This window comes from Xiphophorus maculatus, chromosome 7 (assembly GCF_002775205.1).
Source record: "Xiphophorus maculatus strain JP 163 A chromosome 7, X_maculatus-5.0-male, whole genome shotgun sequence".
NCBI lineage: Eukaryota > Metazoa > Chordata > Actinopteri > Cyprinodontiformes > Poeciliidae > Xiphophorus > Xiphophorus maculatus.
This window is the reverse complement of record NC_036449.1, coordinates 30849220-30872953: the sequence shown is the minus strand read 5'-3', so window position 1 is coordinate 30872953 and position 23734 is coordinate 30849220. Positions and strand designations below refer to the sequence as shown.

The 23734-nt window shown below is 44.8% G+C and overlaps 3 protein-coding genes and 1 pseudogene across 5 annotated transcripts; 3 read left to right on the top strand and 1 right to left on the bottom strand.

The window, feature by feature from the left end:
• The first annotated feature begins 134 nt into the window (after positions 1 to 134).
• Positions 135 to 3041, top strand: LOC102222983 (glucose-1-phosphate adenylyltransferase-like). 2 transcript variants are annotated; one of them, XM_005812230.2, is made up of 8 exons: positions 143 to 576; positions 1611 to 1700; positions 1775 to 1854; positions 1924 to 2039; positions 2107 to 2204; positions 2533 to 2601; positions 2676 to 2734; positions 2825 to 3041. In XM_005812230.2, the coding sequence occupies exons 1-8, from the start codon at positions 385 to 387 to the stop codon at positions 2943 to 2945; spliced, it is 825 nt and encodes a 274-aa protein (XP_005812287.1). In that variant the 5' UTR covers positions 143 to 384; the 3' UTR covers positions 2946 to 3041. The 2 variants fall into 2 exon arrangements, with proteins under 2 accessions (XP_023192502.1, XP_005812287.1); XM_023336734.1 differs by lacking the exon at positions 1611 to 1700 and having other exon boundaries at positions 135 to 576.
• Positions 2934 to 8446, bottom strand: asnsd1 (asparagine synthetase domain containing 1). 2 transcript variants are annotated; one of them, XM_023336720.1, is made up of 6 exons: positions 8363 to 8446; positions 6787 to 6840; positions 6260 to 6335; positions 4800 to 6188; positions 4049 to 4230; positions 2934 to 3255 (listed from the first exon to the last, which is right to left on the bottom strand). In XM_023336720.1, the coding sequence occupies exons 4-6, from the start codon at positions 6135 to 6137 to the stop codon at positions 3009 to 3011; spliced, it is 1767 nt and encodes a 588-aa protein (XP_023192488.1). In that variant the 5' UTR covers positions 6138 to 6188; positions 6260 to 6335; positions 6787 to 6840; positions 8363 to 8446; the 3' UTR covers positions 2934 to 3008. The 2 variants fall into 2 exon arrangements, with proteins under 2 accessions (XP_023192488.1, XP_023192489.1); XM_023336721.1 differs by lacking the exon at positions 8363 to 8446 and having other exon boundaries at positions 6723 to 6799.
• LOC102224971 lies at positions 8005 to 9436 on the top strand (annotated as a pseudogene).
• A 5136-nt stretch (positions 9437 to 14572) lies between these two features.
• On the top strand, positions 14573 to 22922 carry slc40a1 (solute carrier family 40 member 1). The gene is made up of 8 exons (XM_023336722.1): positions 14573 to 14887; positions 14977 to 15044; positions 15594 to 15753; positions 15969 to 16084; positions 17855 to 17981; positions 18131 to 18376; positions 19046 to 19681; positions 20354 to 22922. Exons 1-8 carry the CDS (start codon positions 14851 to 14853, stop codon positions 20662 to 20664), a joined length of 1701 nt encoding a protein of 566 aa, XP_023192490.1. The 5' UTR covers positions 14573 to 14850; the 3' UTR covers positions 20665 to 22922.
• The last annotated feature ends 812 nt before the right edge of the window (positions 22923 to 23734 follow it).

The following is a 23734-nucleotide window of genomic DNA, read 5'->3' as shown; positions in this document are numbered from 1 at the left end:
AATGAAAATAAAAAAAGGACGTCCCTAAAACTTTATTACAAATTATACTTGATTACAGGAACGTGAGTAAATGCAACTAGTTCATCCTAAGAAGTGTCAATAAATGAAAACCTAGAGGCAAATTATTTTCATTTATAAATAATGTTATGATCCAGTCAGTTTAACTGGTTAGTTTCTAGTTTAGCTGGTTCGGGTGGGTGTTCTGAACTCTGTGGTCAGCAGGTTCAATAAGGTTCTGCTGAGTTCATTAGTTCCTCCAGCAGGGGGCGGTAGAGAGTTAAAGAGCTCCTTCCAAACCTCCAAAGAAGAATGGGAACTTTGCCTCAGTTCATCCGGTCCTGGTACCAGAATCCTGACCCGGACTGGCCCAGACAAGAGTTCTAGATGAAGGCCGTGATTCTCGCCGCGGGCTACGGAACCAGGCTGCAGCGGGACGTTTCCTCCGACCGCAGCGGCAGGTTCGCTCACCTGGTCGGGGTCCCGAAGCCGCTGCTGCCGGTGGGCCGGAGCCCGCTGATCAGCCGCTGGGTCCGGGCGCTGACCCGGTCCGGAACCGTGGACGGGATCTACGTGGTGGTAGGAACCCAAAAATACTCGAATCACGTTTCAGTAGAGATGATCAAACAGAACCGGTCCAGACAGCTGAACCGAAGGGAATGGTCCGGATCCTAATTGGAACCGATTAATGAACTAGATGACCCAGAACTATTCCGTTCGGTTTATCAACACCACGCAACCTTTGACCCCTTCTAGATAAAAACCAACACAGCCAAACTTGAACTGGACCGTTTTACTTTAAAGGTTCTATTTATTTGTAAAACTTTTATCCCACTGGTTAAAAACGGATACATTTTTATACTGTTTGGTTGTTTTGGACAGGGCCGGTCCAAGGCATACGCAAGCTAAGGGCTCCTGCTTAGGGTCTCGTTAATGCTAGAGATTTTATTGAGAAGGAGAAGGCTGTTAAATGTGATTCAATCATTTCAGAACAGATAAAATATTTTTCAACATCTAAACGCAGCATTTTAAGCTTCGATCTTAAGGAATTGCAACATTTAGTTTGTAACAGATAAAAAACCTCCTAGTTTAATTGCTGCGCTAAGCTAGCTTCAATCTAAAAATTCAATCTTTTTCTTGTACTTTAACTGGGATTTGTTCACAAATTCACCTCAGCAGGAAATCTCCACCCCAAGATTTAACCAGCAACTAGCTTCAACCCTCAAGCTAAATATTTAATTCCAATGTTTAGCTGGTAAGCTAAATGTTTAGATAATTAACTACACGTTTAGTTTCTGAAAATTTAAAAATGAACAAAATGGTGAAAATATGAATTTGGAAGATGGACCTCAGTTTTTTCCTGACAGGCTAAATAACCAAAATTCTAGTTACATTTTTGAATGTAACTATAGCAACGGGAGCCTGTAGCTTTAAGAACTTTCTATCATTTATCTTTGGTTTATTCTGAATAATTCTGACAGAAATGAACCTGACATGCAGTTTGGAGCGAAACGGGTCAGAATGAAACCAGATTTAAACGTCAGATGGTTTGTAACCAGAACTCTGGCGGGTTTTAAATCAGACCGCCTGGTTCCGGTTCTGCTCTTCCCCAGACCAACGCTCTCCACCAGGCTGCGTTCGCCGTTTGGGCTGCAGAGTTTCCAGAAGTGCAGATTCTCAGCGATGAGACGCGAAGCAACGAAGTAAACCGAGAAAAACCCGTTAGAACCGGTCCTGTTCTGATCCGACCCACATTAACATGGTCTGTCCGTCCCAGGAGCGGCTCGGCGCCGTCGCCTGCCTGCAGCTGGCGTTGAAGCACTTCGGCATCCAGGACGGCGTGATCGTCATCGGAGGGTGAGTTTCTGGTCGGTCTGGACCCGTAATGGTTTCAGGGACTTGATGCCGGTTCTGATGTTTCTGCAGCGACACGCTGTTCAGGGAGGACTTCAGTCTGGGCCGGGTCACACAGAAGGTTTCTGAGCTGCAGGAAAGGAGCGGCGACAGCTGCCTGCTGCTGTGCTACCGCTGCAGGGACGAAGGTGAGATCACCATCATCATCATCATTGCTGCAGTTAGTGGAAGGACGAACGTTCTGCTGCTCTGCAGAAACCCAGAAGTACGGGATCCTGGAGGTGGACGACAATCTCCGGGTTCTCCGGATGAAGGAAAAGCCGCGGCCTTCAGAAACCGAGTCCAGGAGAGCCGTGAGTCCATCTGGACGATCGATGCTAGCTACATGCTAGCTACATGCTAGCTGCGCTAACCATAAAGCATGCATCACAACAGTTATACCAACACTGGATTTAGCAGAAGCTCATTCTAAATCACAATTCCATTATGCTAATTAGCAGAAGCTAATGCTGAAGCACTAAATCAACATGGTATTTAGTGGAAACTAATGCTAACATGCTATAAGAACAGTATTTAGCTGGTACTGTTTCATTATATTATGATGTTCAGCAAAGTGTTCCCACCTGTCTCAGTTTTTGACCTGTGAATATTGTTAATATTTCATGTGCTGATATTTCCCAGTGTCCGTGTTTCTACGTCTTCTCCAAGGAGAGTCTTCCTCTGCTGGACGCCTTCCTGGAGGAGAAGAAGGTCACATTTAACCTGAACGACCAGTTTTAGCGTCCAGACGTTCAGATTCTCACTGAGAAACTTTCTGTCATCAGGACGCTCCGATCGAAGAGCGCGACGCTCCGGGGAACTTTGTGTCGTGGCTCATCCCGAGGTAACGGAAACGCTGCTTCAGCCGCTCCGAGTCCGTCCAGCAAGCAGAAAATGATTTATAACTTTTTTAACTTGTTTCTAACGTCATCAGGAAGCCGGTTTTCGCCCATGAGATCTCCGGACGCTTTGACGTGGGAAACCTGCCGTCTTACCTGGAGTGTGACGTTTACTTCAGCGAGAAGCTTCAGGACGACAAATCGTTCATGGTTTAAAGAACCAACTTTTAATAGGAAATGATTTTAGAATGATTCAAACAGGAAATCAGAGGCTGTCAGTCACCCGGTCAGGAGCCTCCTGCATTTATCGGACGCCTTCTCCCGCCGGTCCTCCATCTTGGCCACGCGCGAGCCGAACTGCATGGCCCGCTTGGGCAGGACGGCCGATCGGCCGAGGCCCAGCCGCTGGGCCGCCGACCGCAGGAGGAGCTTCTCGCCGACGCCGCGCGGCAGAGACAGGTCGGCCTTCAGCCAGACGGGCAGCGAGCTCAGGAAGCTGACCACGCCCTCGTCCAGGTACGGAAACCTGCAGGGGCAAACGGGACGGAAACAACACGCAAACAATGCGGCGGGTTGGATCAGAACCAGTCACACCCATTTCAATCTGGGCAGCAGAATAAATTCATCCAGGTTTAAGTTCCTATTACATTAAAAACATTTATTTCCTTTCGCTCCCAGTCTGACCATCAGGGTTTAATCTCTCGTCTGTCAGCAAATAGATGAAAATTTACCAATAAAAGGATTTTAAAAAATCTATTTCGATTGTTTTTTTTATTATTTTCAGAAAAAGCCTCAATAAAAACTAAAATGTTTCAAAACTTTTGCTGGTTTTTATTCTGCATGATGGAATAACTAACTTCATTAAAACTTAATATTCACAGTCTGGGGGATATTAAGCACCTTTTGCCATATAATTTAATAGTTGCATATTTTAACGTGTTTCTAATATTGCATACAAAAAGGTTGTTAAATTAAAAATGTGCAGAATGGCCATCTTTTTATCTGATTAGTCTTCAGACTAATCAATCAATCATCAAAATAAGAGATTAATCACCAGAGAATAATCGATTAATCAGAGTAATTTGATGATTATTTGATGATTGGTTCGGTTTGATCAGCTGCTCAAAAACTTGATTATTTATTTTTTCTCAAACTAAACTGGTCTGGAAACTTCAACCTGCAGCCTCAGCGATGCTTTCCTGCATAAACTTCAACATTTCAGCTTTATGTTGTAACAAAAATCCATATTTTTTCGTTAAATGTTAATATTTCCACCAGATTGTTATAAAAGTTATTTGAGGTCTTCTGGCTCCGCCTACCTGGCCTCCTTGCCCTGGTCTCCCACCACTCGGTCGTCCCGGCCCAGGTTCCTGGAGGAGATCCGGCCCAGCTCCATCCTCAGCTCCTCCAGCAGTCCCCGGAGTCCCGCCGTCTGGAACCGGACTCTGTGGCGGGAGTAACCGGCCAGCTGCTCATCCGCTCCGATCCCGGTCAGGACCACCTGCCGGGCGGCGCAGAAACAGCGAAGGATCAGCCGGAATCACATTTTACCGCGTGGCTCGTTGACCTACCACTCGGTGTGAACGGTTTGCACGCAGGCGCAGAGGAAGAACGCAAACGTCACACAGCAGCGAGAAAATGCCCTGATTAAATTATCAATTTAATTAACTAAAACAAACGTTTCAAGACCCAGAAAATAAAATCTGTGTTACTTTAACACTTTATAGGGTTAATTTTAATAAAACAAAAACCTTTAAAAGGTTTTCAGCCTGAAGACTTTAGCAAAAACGAAACACTTCCATCAAGAAAATCATCTATTCTCAATCATGATTAATCAATTACTGAAATAATTGTCCATAGGGATGATTAATGCTGGCTCTGATTGGCTAGAATGTGACATTTAGATGCTTAATCACCAGAATAAACTGTTTAATCAACAATAAACCAAAAAGTCTAATCAGTCTCATGTTTTTCTTAAATCTGAAGAATAAAGAACTAAAATCCGGATCTGCAGGTTGAGCCTTGAAGAAAACAGGAAATCGTTCTCGGCATCAGAAGGTGAAAGGTCACCTTGGCCGAGGAGGTGAAGGGCCTGGGCCCGCCGTCCTCCATGACGGCCCCGGCGCCCCTGGCAGCGAACCAGACGGCGCAGCCGATGCTGTCGTCCAGCACCGAGTCCAGCGGAAGCACCAGGTGCCGGATCCGCTGCCGCCGAGCCTCCTGCAGTTCCTCCGGCGTCACGTTGATCTCTACGAAGTTCCAGCGCCGCTCAGGATTCAGGCCGCGCAGTTCCTCCAGACCGGCCCTTCCCGTCAGTCGGTCCGGAACGTCAAAGGGGCTGAAGGTTCGGGGAGCAGCCGTGTCGCTGTTCGGGGAATCCTTGTTCCGCTTCTTGTTGTGGTTCTTTGGCTCCTGGAGTCGGAAGGCGACGTTCAGCAGGTCGATGGGATGCTGAGCGGGAACGTGGCGGTCCGCCAGAGCGGCCAGGATCATGGAGTCGATTCCTCCGGAGAAAAGAACAGCGACGCTGGCAGAACCGGCCGGAGGAGGCGGAGCCTGGACTCGTCTCCGCACCGCCTCGCTCAGGACTTGGATCAGATGATTCGCCTCATCCGGGCGCGCGCTTCCCGCCAGCAGCTCCTCCAGCTCCCGGACCGACAGCCGGGACTCGGTTAGCGGGTCAGGGCTGGCGGCAGGAAGTGACTCGTTCAGAGGAGGAACCGGGGCGGACAGAGCGAGTCCGGCCGGGTTCATCACCGCCCGGCAGTCGATAGGAAGGGATTCCGGGCTGGTGGAGGGAATATCGGGATGAGCCCAGGGAAAAATCTCCAAGGAAACAGAACCGGATCGAGCGAACTCCTTCAGGTTGACCCTGAACACACCTGCGGCCGGGACTTCCTGCCAGCTCCGCGGGTCGGAGGCCGGACTGTGCGCCGCCACTGAGGTCAGGGTCATCGTTCCTGCCGAGAAACTCCACAGCAAGCTCCGCCTGCCGAAGAAGTCCCGGCCGAACCAGAGGCACTCCGCCGCCCTCTGGTGGTAAACAAAGGCCCAGGGCCCGCGGACCGCCGACAGAACCGCTAGGGTCTCAGCTGCGGTTCCGCAGGACTGCAGCCGCTCAGAGAGGACGGTGGTGTCGTTCTGGTCCGGATCCACCGGAAGGCCACCGAAGACCTCCCCGTTCCACAGCAGGATGTTCCCGGCGGCGTCCTGCAGCGGCTGCGGCGTGTGGAGGCCCCGCATGTGGAGCACATGGGCGGAGAACAGGCACCGATAACCGGAGTCCGTCCCTGGAACCGAGATGTCCCGGCTGGAGTCCGGTCCTCTCCTCTGCAGAGCTTCCAGGACCGCCTGGTCCCGTTCCTCCAGAGCCGCGGACCGGCTCAGCAGGCAGAAGATCCCGCACATGGTGATGACCTCACAGGTCCTGCTGCTCCTTCTTCATGTAGTCCAACTCCTCTGCAGACAGAACGGACCGGGATCACGATCCATCAGGGTCAGAAGACACGACCCGGAAAAGAACGACTTACTTTTACAGGAACTCAGAGTCTGATTTCTGTCGGCCAGGAAGAAAACGTTGCTGTTCCTCTGCTGGATGTAAACTTTCTGCAGGAAACAAACACAAACATGCATCAAGTCAACAGGAAAACGGACTTTATAGTTTTAAATGATCCAGTCCAGACAAACTGAATGGCTAAAACAGCAGTTTGATGGTTTAGGAACCCAAATAACAGATTTAAAAACATGAATATTTTGTTGAGCTGATGTCTGTTCATACAATAAGTTAGCAGCAAAAAGGATTTTGGAATTGAAAATGTTTGTTTTGTCGAATCTTTTCTCTATTAATTATGATTAAGCAATAAGACTCTGCAATTAACTCGGTTAGATATTTTAATAGAGACCTATCACTGAAATGTAAATTGAAAGCCAGGTTGCGATTGGTGGAACTACATTTCATGCTGATCCACATGGATCGGTTTCACTCCGCTTTACCTGAATAATTAGAGAAATGTTGATGTCTGTAAAGTCAGGGTGTTAGTAGAACATCGCTGCTCACCCTGTTTTTCTTCAGGTTAGAAAGCTCGTCCACAATAATCTTCTGCTCCTTCACCTAAAAGATAAAAATTCAAATAATCAAACCAAACACACACACAGCTGATAACAGCTTGTGTAAAGTCATAATATCCATCTAAAACATCCAAACCTCAGTATTAAAACATGTGAAAGCTGCTTATCCTCCTCTATATTAGCGTGTTAGCCGATAGAAACTGGTTTTAACGAACCTTTCTGTTCAGTTCCTCCTTCAGCGCTGAATATTCGCTCACATTATCGCTGCTTCCGGAGTTTGTTTGAGACATTTTGTCCAAAACTAAACTAAAACAAGCTATTTGGCGGAGCTAGCAACCGGCTAGGAGCGGCATGCTAGCAGGTTCATCACCGGGTTTAGGTTTTGCCCCTAAGAGACAGGTTCCGGTTCATGAACAATGAAGCGTCGGAATCGCACGTCTACGTCGCCGCCATGTTGCGAGAGGCAACAAACAAGAGAAATCGTGCTGTGTAGCTTATCCAGCCATCATATACTGTTAATTTATTTAAATCCCTTACGTGTTTTACTTATTGTGTGCTATTTACATGATTATGTTCACATTTTTGATGCATTGCGCTGTAATATCTTATGTTACATTTAGTAAATTAATTGTTTAAAGTTATGTAATGAAAATTCAACAGAAATTCCAACAAAGATGATCTCCAAAAATAGGAATAGAACCAAAATGTTCACATTATTTTCAAACATAAATGCGACATGTGAAGAGCTGATACATATAATGTGAGCTTCAGTAAAATTATACAGATTTAGTGCACTTTCAAATAAGACTTTTAAAAACAACATACAAATTTTGTCAATATTATCAAATTCCTCTTTATTTTCAGAGTAAAAACCAAATCTAATAGTCTGAAAAGCTACATTTGGGCAAATTACTTTTTTCTAGGTTATGCAATTTTTTAAGATATATTGGAAGAGTAAAATTGATGTTCAACTGTTTTGATTTACAAATTACATGAAGTGCATGTTTTCCAGGGTTGAAGAAAGTCTTTGGTTTTTAAACTCGCTTTACTACTTCTCAATGAATTTCTTAGGTTTTAGAAGAAACTGGACAAGTAATGTATTTCTATTGTTTTGTTATGTAGTATGGTTAAAAGAAATTAAGAAAATGATAAACACGGAGTTTATTCCCCACACCACCAGGGGGCGATAAAACCATGTGAAAATAACTGAAGTGAAGAAGCGGTAGGTGGGAAATGCGCATGTGCAGAAGAATGTTTACACGGTAGGAGAGTTTACAAGGACACAACGAGTTTCTGTTTTAACTGAAACACTTTGAAAAAGCGGAGGAAAAAAGAGATTCGTCTGCGGGCCGAGGTTCGGTAAAATGGCCTGTTTGAGTCCGGTTCTGTCCGGCAGAACCAGGCTGGTCCGGTACCTCTCCGGGATCAATGTGTTGGTCCGCAGCATGGCTGCTAGCAGACCGATCTCAGCAGCTGCTGCCTGCTCCGTAAAGAACTATGATCTGGTCCGAACCGGAACAGCTGGGTCCGACCAGAACCCGGCCGGTCCGGACCGTCACCTTTACCTGTGTGACCAAGCGGGCCTGCAGCGCCCCTTGGAGGGAGAAGGAGAGCACAGCAGGAGAAACGGGCTCTCGGGTTTCCAGGTAACTGATGAAGTTCTTCCGTCCGAACTTTCCGAACCTCCCGGTTCCGACTCCAGGGTGGAGTGTGCCATCCTGTCCTGCCCGGAAACATTAAGAAGAGACTTCCTGTCCATGTTCCCGGAGGCTCCGGTGTCCGACCTGACGGTCATCACGGTGACCCAGAAGACCCGGAGCGACATGACGTCATGGAGCGACGCGGTGGAGCGCGAGCGGGAGGAGAAGCTGGAGACGTTCATCCACGGAGCGCGGGAAATCTGCGGGACCCTGCGGGCCGACGGCTTCTGGGCTGACTTCATCGACCCGTCCTCCGGCCTGGCCTTCTTCGGCTCCTACACCAACAACACGCTGTTTGAGACGGATGAGCGCTACGCCCAGCTGGGCTTCCACATCGAGGACCTGGGCTGCTGCCGGGCGGTCCGCCATTCCCTCTGGGGGACGCACGTCTTTGTCGGGACGATTTTCACCAGCGCCCCGGCCGGAGCCTCCGTCCTGGAGAAGCTGCTCAGCATCTAAACACAGCAGACAGAACAACTGATTCTTTCAACTTTTTCACTTCATGAACATCCGAAATGTTGACAAAGTTAAATAAAATAGTTTTCATTAAGAGAAAAGAAAAGAAACAGTTAATTTTTTTGGAATATATGGATGTCAAAAGGTGCCATAATTCAATGAATGAATAGTTGCCTAGTGGCAGCTCTAGGGGGTGCTATAGCTCCGTAAGAAAATGTCAGATCATTTTCTTTCTCATCCAACTTGATATCCTTTAGTATGTTATTTTCCTAGCAAAATGTAATTATGTATTGAGTAAAAGAATGTCATGTTGCAATATGAAATTAACTTTTATGCATATTTTCAATTCCACAATACAACTGGAGTGAAAATGGATTGTCTTCTACGACCCATACTAAGAGGAAACTGTGAATTAAACGGGAAAGGTTGTAATCACCAGTTTGACAGTATTTACAGCAAAATCTGATAAATGCTTATATTGTGTTTCTCAGCCATATTGTCCACCTCTATATACTGGACTATACTTTTTAGAATAACTAAAACTGTTTCAAATAGTTTAAAAACATACAGCACATTTCAACACCATCAACTCTACATATCAAAATCTATTTTCTAGTTTGTTTCTCCTCTTAGATTAAAATAACCATAATAACACTGATGTGGTGTAAGCTAATTACAATGATGCTAATGAGCGTTAGCTCAGGAATGATGAAGCATCTGGTGTTGACGTGTTGGTATGGGGGCCCCCAGATGAAAATCAGCTTAGGGCCCCAGAAAGATTTGGACCGGCCCTGGATGATTGGCCAGAAAGTTGTAATCTGGAACCAAACAAATCTACTAGAAAATGTTTGGTTCCAGAGGTTTGACCCGGCCCAGCTGGCGCTCTGCCGGACCAGCTGCAGCTGGTATCGATCCGGACCAGCTGGTATCGATCCGGACCAGCTGTCATGTGTTTGATGTCTGTGTCCTTAGAAGACCCTCCGTCATGTTGGGAGGACGGCCTCAGACTGAGACCTTTGATGTTTATTGATGTGAAGCAGATCAAAGTCTTAGAGACCGAAGCGCCGCAGTTTCAGAACCATCAGAACCAGCACCGCTCCGAGGAAACAGCAGATTTATTTACCTGCTCTGATAAAACGCCGTTAGCATTAGCTGTAAAAAGCTGGGCTCTCTGGTGAAGAATAGCTGAAAATCCTCCAGCATCGCAGCTTTATCCTGGGCCCGGCAGCGCGAGGCCGCAGCGGGTCAGTCATTCATATTTTTATCCGTCCGGGATAAAATTAGCCCAGGTAAACACAGCTTGTTGTGCAGCAAAAGGAGGCAGACTTACCTGTGCTGAAAATAACAGAGCAGCCGTCTGACCGCTGATGACAGCCAGCTGAGCCCGGCGGGCTGACACACCGACCCACTAATCTGGTTCCGCTCCAGCGGCTCTCTGCTCTGTTTGGGCCCTGAATACATCACAAAGACTCACCTGAGCCCTTTGTTACCGCTGAGCCCAAAATACCCGCTTATGCCAGTTCTGCTCCCTCACGGCATGAGACAGCACCCAGAGAGGACAACCCCAGCTTTTATTCTGAAAATCCGAATTAAGCGACCAGAATCAGCTCGGTTCGGTCCAGTGGAAACTCTAGAGCTAACCTGGCTTTCCAGATCTGAATTGGAGAATCCCTGTAAAATCAGGCAGGTCGGAAAATATAAAGGTGCTTTTTTTAATCGACTTCAATCTAAATTCTGTAGAAAGTGCGGTTCAGTTGGTGAGGTGTGAACGCTAACTGACCTCTGACCTGTGGTCTTCAAACCTCGGTCTGGGTTCAGTTGAAGTGAACTCTGGTTCGGTTTGAATGCATATGAGAACGCCAAGCCGTCCAGGGACCAAACCATCAAGTGTACTACGGAGCAGGGCATTGTGGGTAAATACAACCAAAACAAATATGCTAGCCTAGCAATAGCAGGAAAAATAACTCCTGGTCTTTAGCCAAAGACTAAATAGAAATCTTTCTACCGACCAGCGCTTTAGCTTTAGCATTAGCATAAACAGTTAGCACTTTAGCGTTAGCGGAACTAATGTTTTTGATGAGTGCTTTAGAGTTAGCACAGCTATATTTTTAGTGGTGTCCACTGTTGAATTCTCTGTCTAAAAGAAAATGATAAAATTTCTTTTCTTCTCCAAACGAATAAATTTAACATCTAGAGTCGTATCGACCCATAAAAACTATTTAGCGTAGAACAAGTTTTAGGTCGGACCTGTGAGTTCTATCGCTAGTGGGTTTAACCCTCACGATTAACCCACTAGCGATAGCCTTACAGGGCGAAGCCTTTATGAAATAGGATCTGGGGTTACGATCCGTAACCGACGTTTTCTGCAGCAGCTGCTCAGTTCGTCTGTTTCATCTGAACCCGACAGAAGCTTCATGCTTCCTCTGATCGTCTGATGGAGATAAAATCCAGATTTATCTTTGGGACTTTTGTTCAGATTCAATGAAAGAAATGGGAACAAAGAAAAACTTTGTTTTTCCAGGATTTTTTGAAGATATTCAGAAATCCTGGAGATTTACTGCCAGTGGCCACTTTATTAGGTACACAGACTGAGTCCAGGTTTCAGGTGTCGCTCTGCAGATCCACCTTGTCTAAATATTGATCATCTCCGTCTCTGAACAGCCTGAGATGAGCCAGAAAATCACGTAATGAACTAAAGCGATGTGAACCTCGGCCTGTTCACTCTGACTCTGCTGTAAAGTTTAGATCTGAACTTTCTGCATATTTTCTCGCTGAACCTGGAACCTCTGACCTTCCCTCAGGCCCTTCAGGTCAGAACAGGTTCATCTGCACTCTGATCGGGACCTGAAAGCATGTAGACGCACTTTTCAGTTTTTCATTGCTTCTTCTGCAGCAAATAAAGACGTTTACAGAATATAAGACATTAAAAATTAAATGTTTACTCTTTTGGATGCCTGAAGTCAAACCGGACTCTTGTCCTGCAGATGAAGCGATGGGAATGTGAGGCTCCGCCCCCTCCTTTGTTTGTGCCAGAGGGAGAAGTGAAACAAGACAGAGAGCATTTTTGTTTCTTTCACAACATGCCAGGTCGGCCCGCTGAATCTGGACGGATCATTCTGGAATCCTTCAGCTCTAAGACAACATCAGCTCAGAAACACAACGCTGCTGGGATTAGTGGCAATTATTCATCACTGCAGATCCAAAAACATCTCCATGAACAATAAAACCCAGAGAAACCAGAGAGACCTCCAGCTGATCAGTGTTTGTTACCTGATGGAGCAGCAGCCGTAATTACACCTCTGCTCCGCTCTGTTGACAAACCGGAGAAATGCAAGTCATCCATGGAAACCTTTCCTGCACTTCTCCTTCCTGCAGCTGCTTTATGTTAGCAACGTTTAAAATGTCCAAATCCTTCAAAGGTTTCTGCAGCTTCCTGTGGAACAAAGCAGATTAATAAAAATATATAGATTAACTGGAATCTGTTAATGAAATTGTACAGTGTAGAACAGTACACTGTAAAAATATGCAGAATCTAGAACAACAGTTAAACTTCATCTTTAAGAAAACACAAAAAACTCACTAAATAATTCACAGGAGAGAACTCAAAGTTTCATTAGGAGACAATAAAAATATTTACAGAAGAAATAACTAAAAAAAGCAAAGATAGAAATAATCTAAAGTCTGGATGCCGTCAACAATTAGCTGACGAAAACCTTCTGACGTTAAATAAATAGAATACTTCATTCTTTTATGAGATCATTTGTATGTTATTTTTAATAATATGAAACTATATTTTTAATTTATTCTAGTTATTCATCTTTAAAATGTTTTCATCCCAGTTTTTATTGCTTTTAATTCAATTATTTTATATGGTCTAAAACTCTAATTAAATAATTTTTTGCCTTCTTTACAGAATAAGTCATTTGAAACATGAACGATGGCAGCGCTGGCGATGCAGAGCGTCACTGTCTCTAAAAGTCATGCAGTTTCCTAAACAAATATTTGCAGCTGCAGCAGATGTTCAGTTTTAAAGTTTTTCTAGAGAAACTTTCCAGAAACTGGAGCCGGATCGTCTGCAGAAACAGAACAAAGACACAAACAGGCGATATTTCTCTAATTCACAGGAAAACTAAACTTTCCTCTGAAGAGCCTTCAGATCTGGAAGCGGATTAATTACTGGCACAACGTAGAGATGAAGTTACCTCTCTGATATCTGAGGACTGTTGAGGTTTTGCTGCACAGCTTCCTGGAAGCGCAGACGTCCTGCTCCATGTCCTGAAGGCCTCTGAACGGCCTACTGACCTCTGACCTCTCTGGAGAACATCAAGTAGATTGTATATTAATGCTAATCTGTGATGCACATACATTTTTGAACATTTGCATATTTTTTAATTTAGTTTTAAAACATGTTAAGAAAGTATTAAGATTTAATTTTTTTGTTTTGTTTTTAGCTAAACATAGAAAATGTTTAATTAAATTTTTAAATGAAAAATTCAACTTGGTCAGTTTTTCACAAGTTATGAAAATAGAAACCAGATGAAATGGATGAAAATATGTTATTTCTGCAGCTTGTACCGTTCTCACACACTGGATGCTGAGGTCCGAGTTTCCGACTGCAGAGATGTTTCAGATTCATTTTCTGTCCTGGAATACAGAAATTATGACTTTGAATTATAAATGGAAACAGACAGTTCATTTGGGTCAAACTCTGTCAAGTCATTGTGTTGTTCTGTTTTTCCTGTTTCCAACGCAGCAGCAGCAGCGGCTGCAGCAGCAGCCGCAGCCGCCGCAGCAGCAGCTGCAGCACGGTCCTCCATGCTGATGCTGCTGTTCCAGAACTTCCCAGGAACCAGCAGGGTTTGAGCCTGGCTTGTTCCTGAACATGACCAGGATTGTTGAGCTAACAAAGTTAGAATCTGATGCTATGAGTTTAATCTTTGTTTTTGTTTGAACTCAGTTTGTTCACAACTCAGTGACTGTAAGCTTAGCCGTTTGAACTTTAAGCCCAATTCTCCCAAATTCAACCAAATTAATTGATTAAATTGCTGCTAAAGTTCTGAATAGGAAGAAGGCAACCCAATCAAATTCCGCTTCAGGCCCCATTCAACCTTTATCCGGCCCTGGTTACAAAAGTCATTTTGGTAATATATTTCTGGTTCCACTTGGTAAAAATCATTTATCTATTTGTGGACAGATTTTGTCCTTTTTAGATGTAAACATGTTGATAATGGAGCCAGTAGAAGTAAAGAAAAGTCACCAAACATGAAAAGAAAATGACTAAATCCGGTTTTTATCGGAGCTCCAGTCCTCTAACAGTGTTTCACTGGCCCACATGTTAGAGGTTTCCCTGATTCAACTGATTGCAGTTCAATAAACGGCTGTTAATCAGCTGGACTGAAGCAAGGAAACACAAAAACAAGCAGGCAGTGAGTCTGGAGGAGCAGCTGAGGACGCGCTGCTCTAACAGCCTGTAGTAAAGGCGCGTTCCGCCATTTTTAACTTCTCTGTCCTTCTTCCTTAGGAGCGCGTGCGATGGGAGTGCACCGCGTTTGTTGTGCCCCTATGCAAATGATGACGTCACAGCGTGGGTATATGTAACGGCGGGGACGTAAACAGAGAGCAGCAGAGGAGAGCGGACGGAGCCACGACCCGCAGCCGGACAGCGAAGCAGCCATTCCCCGTCTGTTCTGGGTCGAACCCATCCGTCAGAACATACGAACATTTCTTTCCAACTTCAGCTACAGTGTTAGCTAAGTTCGGAAGGGAGGAAAGGGGAGAAACGTCGCGTTTTCTTTTGGTTTTTTGATTTTTCTGCTTCTTGCTGCCGACGGTTGGACGCAGAGAGAGCAGAGGCTCCGCTCCTGTCCAGCACAAAAGAAGGAAAATCAGCTTTTAAAATGGAAACTACTGCACCCAAGAAGGCAACATGCACCGGTGAGATATTATTTATACAACTATATTTGTGTAATTACCCAGGGGAAATAATAATTATAATAATAATACTAATAATAATATCTCTTCAGAATCCATCAGACATTTCTTCACTTCAGCCAAGTTTCTTATTTACATGGGCCATGCACTGTCAACATGGGTGAGTAGAGCTGAATGTTACCTGTAAATATGATTCATTTCTTATAATAAACCAAATATTTTGGCACCTGAAATATCTGCTCTCATTGTTTGTGTAGTTTCTAAATCTGTCTAAAGATAGAAAGTAAAAAATGTAGTATTCTTTATCATGTTATCTAAAAGAAAAAACGCTTGAAATAAGTCTATAAATTGATTTATATGCAGACTACATTTTCTTTTATTTTAAATAAACTAGTTATTTTAGTTTTTGTCCTACTTCTAGAGAATCGTAGATCCAAACCAAACATGAAACTCCTGTTCTCCTGAATTTCATTGGAAAAACTGATTATTGTAGAAAAACAGTTTATATTTGGTAAGTTCTTTATACATTTTAAAATCAAGCTTCCTTTACAGAAACGGCCCTAAAAAATTATTTTGAATGTTGTTGAGTTTCCAGATTTGCAGCTACTTACAGCCAGATATGTAAATGTGTTTTATGGAAATGCAAATAAATAAAAAAGTGAGACAGAAAGTAGAAATGTGAAATATCTGGATGTGCGTCTGGTTGCAGGGTGACCGGATGTGGAACTTTGCGGTGGCCGTTTTTCTGGTGGAGCTGTACGGGAACAGCCTGCTGCTGACGGCCGTTTACGGCCTGGTGGTGGCCGGGTCCGTGCTGCTGCTGGGCGCCAACATCGGCAACTGGGTGGACAGGAACCCCCGGCTGAAAGGTGAGCGTCTGAACGCTCAACACGGGTCTGCTCTGGGTTGGGTTGGTTTGGTCGGAGCGTTTGGTCAGGTGTGTTTGGTCAGGTTTGGGTCAGAGCGTTTGGTCAGGTGTGTTTGGTCAGGTTTGGGTCGGAGCGTTTGGTCAGGTGTGTTTGGTCAGGTTTGGGTCGGAGCGTTTGGCCCGGTCCGGTCTGACGTGGGCCCGGTGTTTCCACAGTGGCCCAGACGTCGCTGCTGGTCCAGAACAGTTGCGTCATCACGTGCGGCGTTCTGCTGATGCTGGTTTTCCACTTCAAGGCCCAGCTGGTGGAGCTCTACAACGGCTGGATTCTGGTAAGATCCACTGAAAACAGTTTATCAATAAGCAATAAATCAATTCATCACATGATAAATTAAAAACTCAATAATTTCTATTTGCATGATTTACCGTTTTTCTCTTTCTAACCAGCTGGATGATAAAAGGCTTCAGTCTGGAGTTTTGGTCTCAGTTTAGTTTCCAGTGATTTCATAATTAATTAATTTGTTGTTTCTGTTTCGTTTATTTATTAAAGTGTTTATTTACAAAACAACAACATAATCGTTTATTGCAACTAACTTTATCATGACGGGCCTAGTTAATGACCGCAAACCTAGAAACAAAACGGAGCTGAAAAGTGCGGCGGGTGGTCCGGTTGTTTGGTTTGGAGCTGCAGGCATGCTGATTCGGCAGGCCGGCCCGGGTCAGGACAAAGGCGTTCTGTCTGTGGTGTGTGTGTGTGTGTGTGTGTGTGTGTGTGTGTGTGTGTGTGTGTGTGTGGGAGGGGGCGCTGAGTGAAGCTGCAGCGTCTAGTCGAAGGCCGCCCGGTCAGCAGGTTGCTCATGTGACTGAAAACGGAGGAAAATCCTTCCCTGATCCGCCTGCTGACAGATTCCTGTTGCCATGCCGACCGGAGCAGCTGAGCCCTAAACTTGTTTTACAACATGTCAGTTTGAGTCGTTAAGACGCCTTTATTACGGCGCAGCTGACCTGCAGCGTTCGGTTTCTGCTACCTGCTAATTATTTACAGACAATTATAGATTTTTTCCCAAAAAACTAGAAATCGATTCTGGTCGGTTTGCATAACCTGGCAGGAGAACAGGACTCGACCTTTGAGTTTAGTTTCTTTTTATCAAAAATATTTGCTTTAACTCGCAGAACTTTCAGGGCCTGAACAAAAGTTTACTTCAAAATACACGATAAAGGAGGGAATGATAATATTATTCAATTATTTTAACAAATTTGGTTTAAAAAGCTGCTCCAGTTCTTTCCTTTACAGTTTAAAAATCAGCATTTTTATTTACAAACATCTAAATATTTACTCGTATTCAAAGTAAATCCCAGCAAAGTGGGCGGAGCCAAGAGAGACAGGGGCGTGGCCAAATGGGCCAAAAAATTTAAATAATAAAAGAAATAAACTCTGTTACTTCTAAACTTTGTAGGAAAATGTAGTGACTTTTTATCAAATATTTAGCAATTATTTCATAAGTTTTATAAAATGTGTTTAAACTGGATTTCTACCTGATTTTCTTTTCTAAACAACAACCTGTTGATTTTGGTATTTAAAAAAGAAGTAAAATTATTTCTTTGCTTTTTAATGTGTTTCTAATATTATATAAAAAGGTTTCAAAAGTGAAATAGAAAATGTGCAGATTGTATTTTCTTAATCTTATTAATCGTCAGAATAATCCATTAATTGACAGAATCGATAGACTAAATGATTAGTTGTTATAATTGATTAATCATTAGAATAATTAGTTGTTAGAATGATCTGTAAAATTGATTAATCGTGTTAAAATACTGGTTGGCTGCGTCCTGGTCATGTGATCACATCCTTCCTTTAAACATCCCACAATCCTTCACTGCATCATCATCACATGACCAACTGAAGCCACATGAAACACAACAATGGAAACTAACATCGTTTTTTAATATCAGTTTTACTTGTCAGACGAGATGTTAATGCAGAAGTTTATAGTTTTGTTGCATTTAATGAATGTAGGAAAAATCAGCTTTGTCAGGATTGAACCTGCTGATAAGAACGAACCGGAGTTCAGAGGTTAAATCCTGGTGTGTTTCTCCTCCAGACCGTCTGCTACATCCTGGTCATCAGCATCGCCAACGTGGCCAACCTGGCCAGCACGGCCACCTCCATCACCATCCAGCGGGACTGGGTGGTGGTGGTGGCCGGCCAGGACAGCAGCAGCCTGGCCGGTGAGTTTCCGCTCGTATCTGTGAGCGTCAGACTTTGGACCGCCGCGCTGCTGACTAGCTCTCATTGCTTTATGTCCTGATTGTTCTGAGCTATTTAAGAGATTTGCTGCGGTGAACCCGCTGACCCCACGGCGTTTCTCCTCCCGCAGACATGAACGCCACGGTGCGGATCATCGACCAGCTCACCAACATCCTGGCGCCCATGCTGGTGGGCCAGATCATGGCGTTCGGCTCGCACTTCGTGGGCTGCGGCTTCATCTCCGGCTGGAACCTGGCCTCCATGTGCGTGGAGTACGGCCTGCTGTGGAAGGTTTACCAGAAGACGCCGGCGCTCGCCCTGAAGGCCGTCCACAAGGAGCAGCAGCACGAGCTCAAGCAGCTCAGCCCCCAGAAAGGTACCGGCGCCCTGACCTCTGACCCCAAACACACACTTCCTGTGTGTGTTTGTCCCATTTCTGCAGTTTGCTGTGGAGAAATGATTTATTATGAGGAAAAGGCGAAAATACAAGAAAAAATCTGAATATTAGAAAAAATTGTAAGGCTATGAAAATAGTCAAAAAAGTCATAATAATGAGAATAAAGTCATAATACAAGAATGAAGTCAAAATAATGAGCAAATTGTTTGAGATTAGTTGTAATATTATGAAAAGATGAAATAAAATGAGTTTGTAATGAGAATAAAGTCTGAATATGAGAAAGTTGTAAAAACAGACTGAAGCAGGAATATTTAAAAATTAAACTGAACAATACTGAGCATCTTCTGAAGTTAGAACTTAATAATAAGGAAAGATTTATTAGAATCAAATGATCAGCAGCAGGAACCTGAGAGAACGGAGACGGATCAGATCTGGCTGATTCTTATCGAAGCTCTTTTTCTCTTTCAACGACGAGAATAAAGTCGTGATATTACCAGAAGAAAATATCATTTTATATAATGATATAATATGATATTTTTGTGGTAATGTCACGACTTTATTGTCGGAATTTAAACTTCTGATTCTCCGTCGTCCGTTTGAACTTTAACTTTAAACCTGCTGATCCAAAGCTTCCTGTTTCCCTGACAGACTGTGAGAACGGCCAGAGTCCCGAGGAATCGTCTCAGCCGCTGATGGACGCCTCGCCGCCCGGTGCCGCAGATCCCGGCAAGGCGGCGGGCTGCTGCGGCGCGGCGAGCCAGCCGCTGCGGACCTTCAGGGCCGGATGGGTGGCCTACTACAAGCAGGACATCTTCCTGGCCGGCATGTCGCTGGCCTTCCTCTACATGACGGTGCTGGGCTTCGACTGCATCACCACGGGCTTCGCCTACACGCAGGGCCTCAACGGCTCCATCCTCAGCCTGCTGATGGGCGCCTCCGCCATCTCCGGCATCTGCGGCACCGTGGCCTTCACCTGGATCCGCAGGAAGTGCGGCCTGATCCGGACGGGCTTCATCTCCGGCACGGCGCAGCTCTGCTGCCTCCTGCTGTGCGTCTTCTCCGTCTTCGCCCCCGGCAGCCCCTTCGACCTGAGCGTGTCGCCCTTCCAGGACCTGTACGCCCACCTGATGGGGCAGCAGAGCCTGCCGGAGGCCGAGCACAGCCTGGGCGCCGCTTTCAGCACCAACGCCACCACGCCGCCGCCGCTGGCCCAGGAGCCGCCGCCGCTGCAGTCCTACATGTCCGTCAGCCTGCTGTTCGCTGGCGTCATCGCCGCCAGAGTCGGTGAGCAGATCCCCGTTCCCTGATCCTTTCTCTCCTTCTAAGTTGCCAGACTTTCTTTAATCTCTGCTAATCCCAGTCTCTCTGTGGACTCCGGCCGACGACCTTTGACCCAGTACTCAGTGGGTTCTGGTGCAAAAAAATCACCAAAAACAAAAACAACTCCTTATTTTAAGACAAAAAAAATACTTTAATTACAAGATGAAAGTTGTTATATGAGAAAAAATATATATATTAAAAAATCATAATTATAAGAATGAAATTAAAATAAGAGAATAGTCACGATTTTAAAGTTGTAATAATACAACAGTTATTTGATAAGTCTAATAAACTTAGTCATAATATTACCAGAATAAAGTTGTAATAATTATAGATGTTGTTCTAAGTCAAATGAATCGCAGATTAATAATCCGGCTGATTTTCCTGGTAATCTGGAGCTGATTGGATTCAGTTTGCTGCGTCGGCGTGTTTTCTTCCTCCCTGATAAAGTGAGAGCCACGCAGCGTGGGGTCAGCGTGGGGTCCGCGTGCTGAGTATCTCCTCCAGATGATGCGTCATATTTGCAACCTTTGAAGCCAATAATGTTCCAGATTGAGCCGCTGCGGAGTGAAGTGGCTTTTAATGAGGCAGTAAGTCAGGCTGCTGCTAACCGCTGCTTCCTCCGCCGCCCTGCAGGTCTGTGGTCCTTTGACCTCACCGTGACCCAACTCATCCAGGAGAACGTCATCGAGTCGGAGCGCGGGGTGATCAACGGCGTCCAGAACTCCATGAACTACCTCCTGGACCTGCTGCACTTCATCATGGTGATCCTGGCGCCCAACCCCGAGGCCTTCGGCCTGCTCGTCATCATCTCCGTGTCCTTCGTGGCCATGGGTCACGCCATGTACTTCCGCTTCGCCTTCAAGAGCCTGGGCAGCCGCCTCTTCCTGTGCTGCTCGCCGGAGCAGAAGGCGGAGACGGACGCCTCTCCTCCCACCACCGTGTAGAGCCGCCATTACAGAGACTCTGTCCTATCCGGACCGCCCTGCCTCTCATTCACCCAACTAACACCAACGCTTGTAGCTGTTAGCATCCTGATTGTAGCTGTTAGCATCTTGATGCTGGATAGGCGGGTTAGCGTCACAGAAAACTAGCTTGTAGCTTTAGCTAAGACGGGGTTTGCTTATTAACACATAGTTTAGTCGAGGCTCCGCCTCCTCCATTAGACCCGAGGTACGTCGTCCTCCCGTCGGCCGGCCGTACGCGGCGGCGGCGGAGGGGACGGTCAGGGAAGCGGGCGATGGGGCGCGGGTTGAACGCCTCTCGCCGGTGCTGCGGAGACGCCTCCTACTTAACCAAACTCACTGGCATCTTAAAGGGTCCGACTATATTTATTCACTAACTTTATCAGCAGTATTGTGTTTTTCTCGTACCAAACAAAAACTCGCGCACCGCAATAATAGCTCTTAGTTACCAAAGTCTGGTGAAAAAGGAAGTGAGGGAAGCCAGGTCTCTGCAGTACGTCTCTGCGCCTGCGGGTGGCAGCACCACCGCAGGCGGGCTGAGCTCTTTCTCCCATTAGAAGAGAAGAAAATCGTCTTTTCAGGTAGTTTGCGATAATGTTTCAGTTCTTCTGTGATTTCTGTTGTGATTGTCGTTACTCAGGCACTTTATGTGATTGACGTCTGTCATTCCACTCTGATCATTGGGCACTCGTTCAGTTTTTTAGTTTATTTTTGCACAAAGTTGAAGCCCCGCCCACTAACCGCGGTCCGCCCTCAGTCACGGGTCGTCTGCGGCCCGTGACTGAGGGCGCATGTATTATATATTACAAAGGCACATATTATAAACACTTAGCAGCGTTCGCCAGTAGAAACTGCCATTTCCTCAAATTACAAACGTCTCCATCAGCCACACTGACCAGCCGTCACTTTCATTCCTTCATGTCAAACAGTTTCTTTGTTTAAGAAATGGTCTTCAGAAAAGACTCAACAGTTTTCTTTGGACTTTGGCTGCTGATCATTTGCTGCAGTTCAGAGTTTTCCTTTAGCCTGAAGCTAACCACAGCTTCTATACCGCTCTGATGACCTTTGCCTCATGTCTTCCACCTTCCCTTTATTAGGCTCAAATAAAGGCCACTAGAGCCAACAACACCTTTAAAAAAAGACCGTCATGCAGATGAACAGAAGAAAATTCAACCTGTATGATTCAATTTATAATCCTTCTGAGGTAAAATCAGCCAGAGTCCAAAAAACCCGAAAGCTTCAGAAAGCCTGAAGAACTTTTGATCAAGACCAAAATAAGCTGCTGATCAAGTGAAACTTTAATTCTTTGGACCCAAAATTCTTTTCATTTTGCATCCAAACAGACTGACTAATTAAAAAATTTAGATGGTCTTGAGTAAAACTCTGCAGACCTTCTGGAGGTTTTTGTCTTTTCTTTGGACCTTGGCTGAAGCTAATCTCAACATTCTGGCTCCAACAGAGCCTGAAAAATGTTTTTACTGGGACTTTATTTGAGTTCTGGGCTGAAAATAAGTACAAAAGCAAAGAAAGTCCAATGAAAACTCAAGAAGGTCTTTAGAACCGTCAGTGTAGACCGGTTTAAAAGATGACAGCAGAGGTAAAATATGAAGAATTTGTGGCAGAATCAGAACTTTTTCTAGTTAAATCTGGTCAGAATAATCCAGATTATTGTGGTTTTTTGCGATGCGAGTCGATATAAGCTACAGAGCAAATCAAGACAAATGAATATTTAACCCCAGAGGTTTGAACAGTTCTCTTTACCTTGTAAATGAAACTTTATAGCTTTATCCGCTTCCTGTCTGTCTGAACGCCTTAATGGAAACCTGCCGATCGCCGCGTAACGCACACGGAACCGAACCGGGTCATCAGAACCGGCCCGGAGCGGCGCAGAACCGAGGGAGTCTATTCAGGAATATCACTCACTAACTCCACGTTAACGTCTGGTCTGAGTCGACTTTAGCTTAGAGGAATAGAAATAAATATGAACCGTTTGTTTTTTAACTGTTTTTATATCTTGTTGTTTCTGTGCTAATTTGTGCTTTTATTGCATTTATTTGAAAACACCTGCTCTAATCTCCTTTACTTTAATATATATGTGTGTGTGTGTGTTGTATATAAACATACAGTATTGTAGTTTTCTAGTTAAGAGCGTGAAATCATAAAGGAATCAGGTTTGTTTGTGTAAGAATCACACTCCAGTAGATGAAGAAGTTCAGAAATAAAGAACTGGATGAAAACCAGGCTGTGTCGAGTCTTCTGTGTGTGTGTGTGTGTGTGTGTGTGTGTGTGTGTGTGTGTGTGTGTGTGTGTGTGTGTGTGTGTGTGTGAGCTCTCTGAAGGTATCTAGTGTCAAAGTGCTGAAACTGGACTGTAACCAGAGCTGAGAGTCAAAGACTGACCTGGATTCGCTCGGTGACGGAGGAGGAGTCGAGTTCAGCAGGAACCACCTGCAGCTCTGAGCGTCTAAAATGACTCGGACTTTCATCAACTCAACTCGTTACAACGGAAACAGGAGCCAAGAAAACGCTGAGTCATGATGACACATATAGCTGGACGATAAATTGTCCCAGAAGTTATTGTGATAAATGATAATATTGTTGTTTTGAGACCATTTTAAATGATATTGACAAAAGAATGCAAGAACATTAAAAGCAATAAACTTTAAATTGTGATGAACATTTGACTGGAACTGGGAAACATTTTAAATACTAAAGTAAACAACAAAATTGTCCTTCAAAAAGGAGCTGGTTGAAACCGAACTGAAAACTTTATCATCCAGATTTCGGTGGGAAGAGAAGAAAAGAGAAAAACAATAAATCATCAATTTATAATATTCAAAATTATTGATCTTGTTTTCATTTATCATGCAATTAATTGATTTATTGATTATTGTGACAGGCCTAGAGCCACTTGTTGCCAATGTGGACAATGCTAACTAAAACAGTAGCGCTGACGCTGTCATCACTTTAAAACATTTAATCTTGCTGCCTAATTATTATGCTAACCAATATTTATTAACAAGCTAAATATTTAGATTGCTAATGTTATCAAA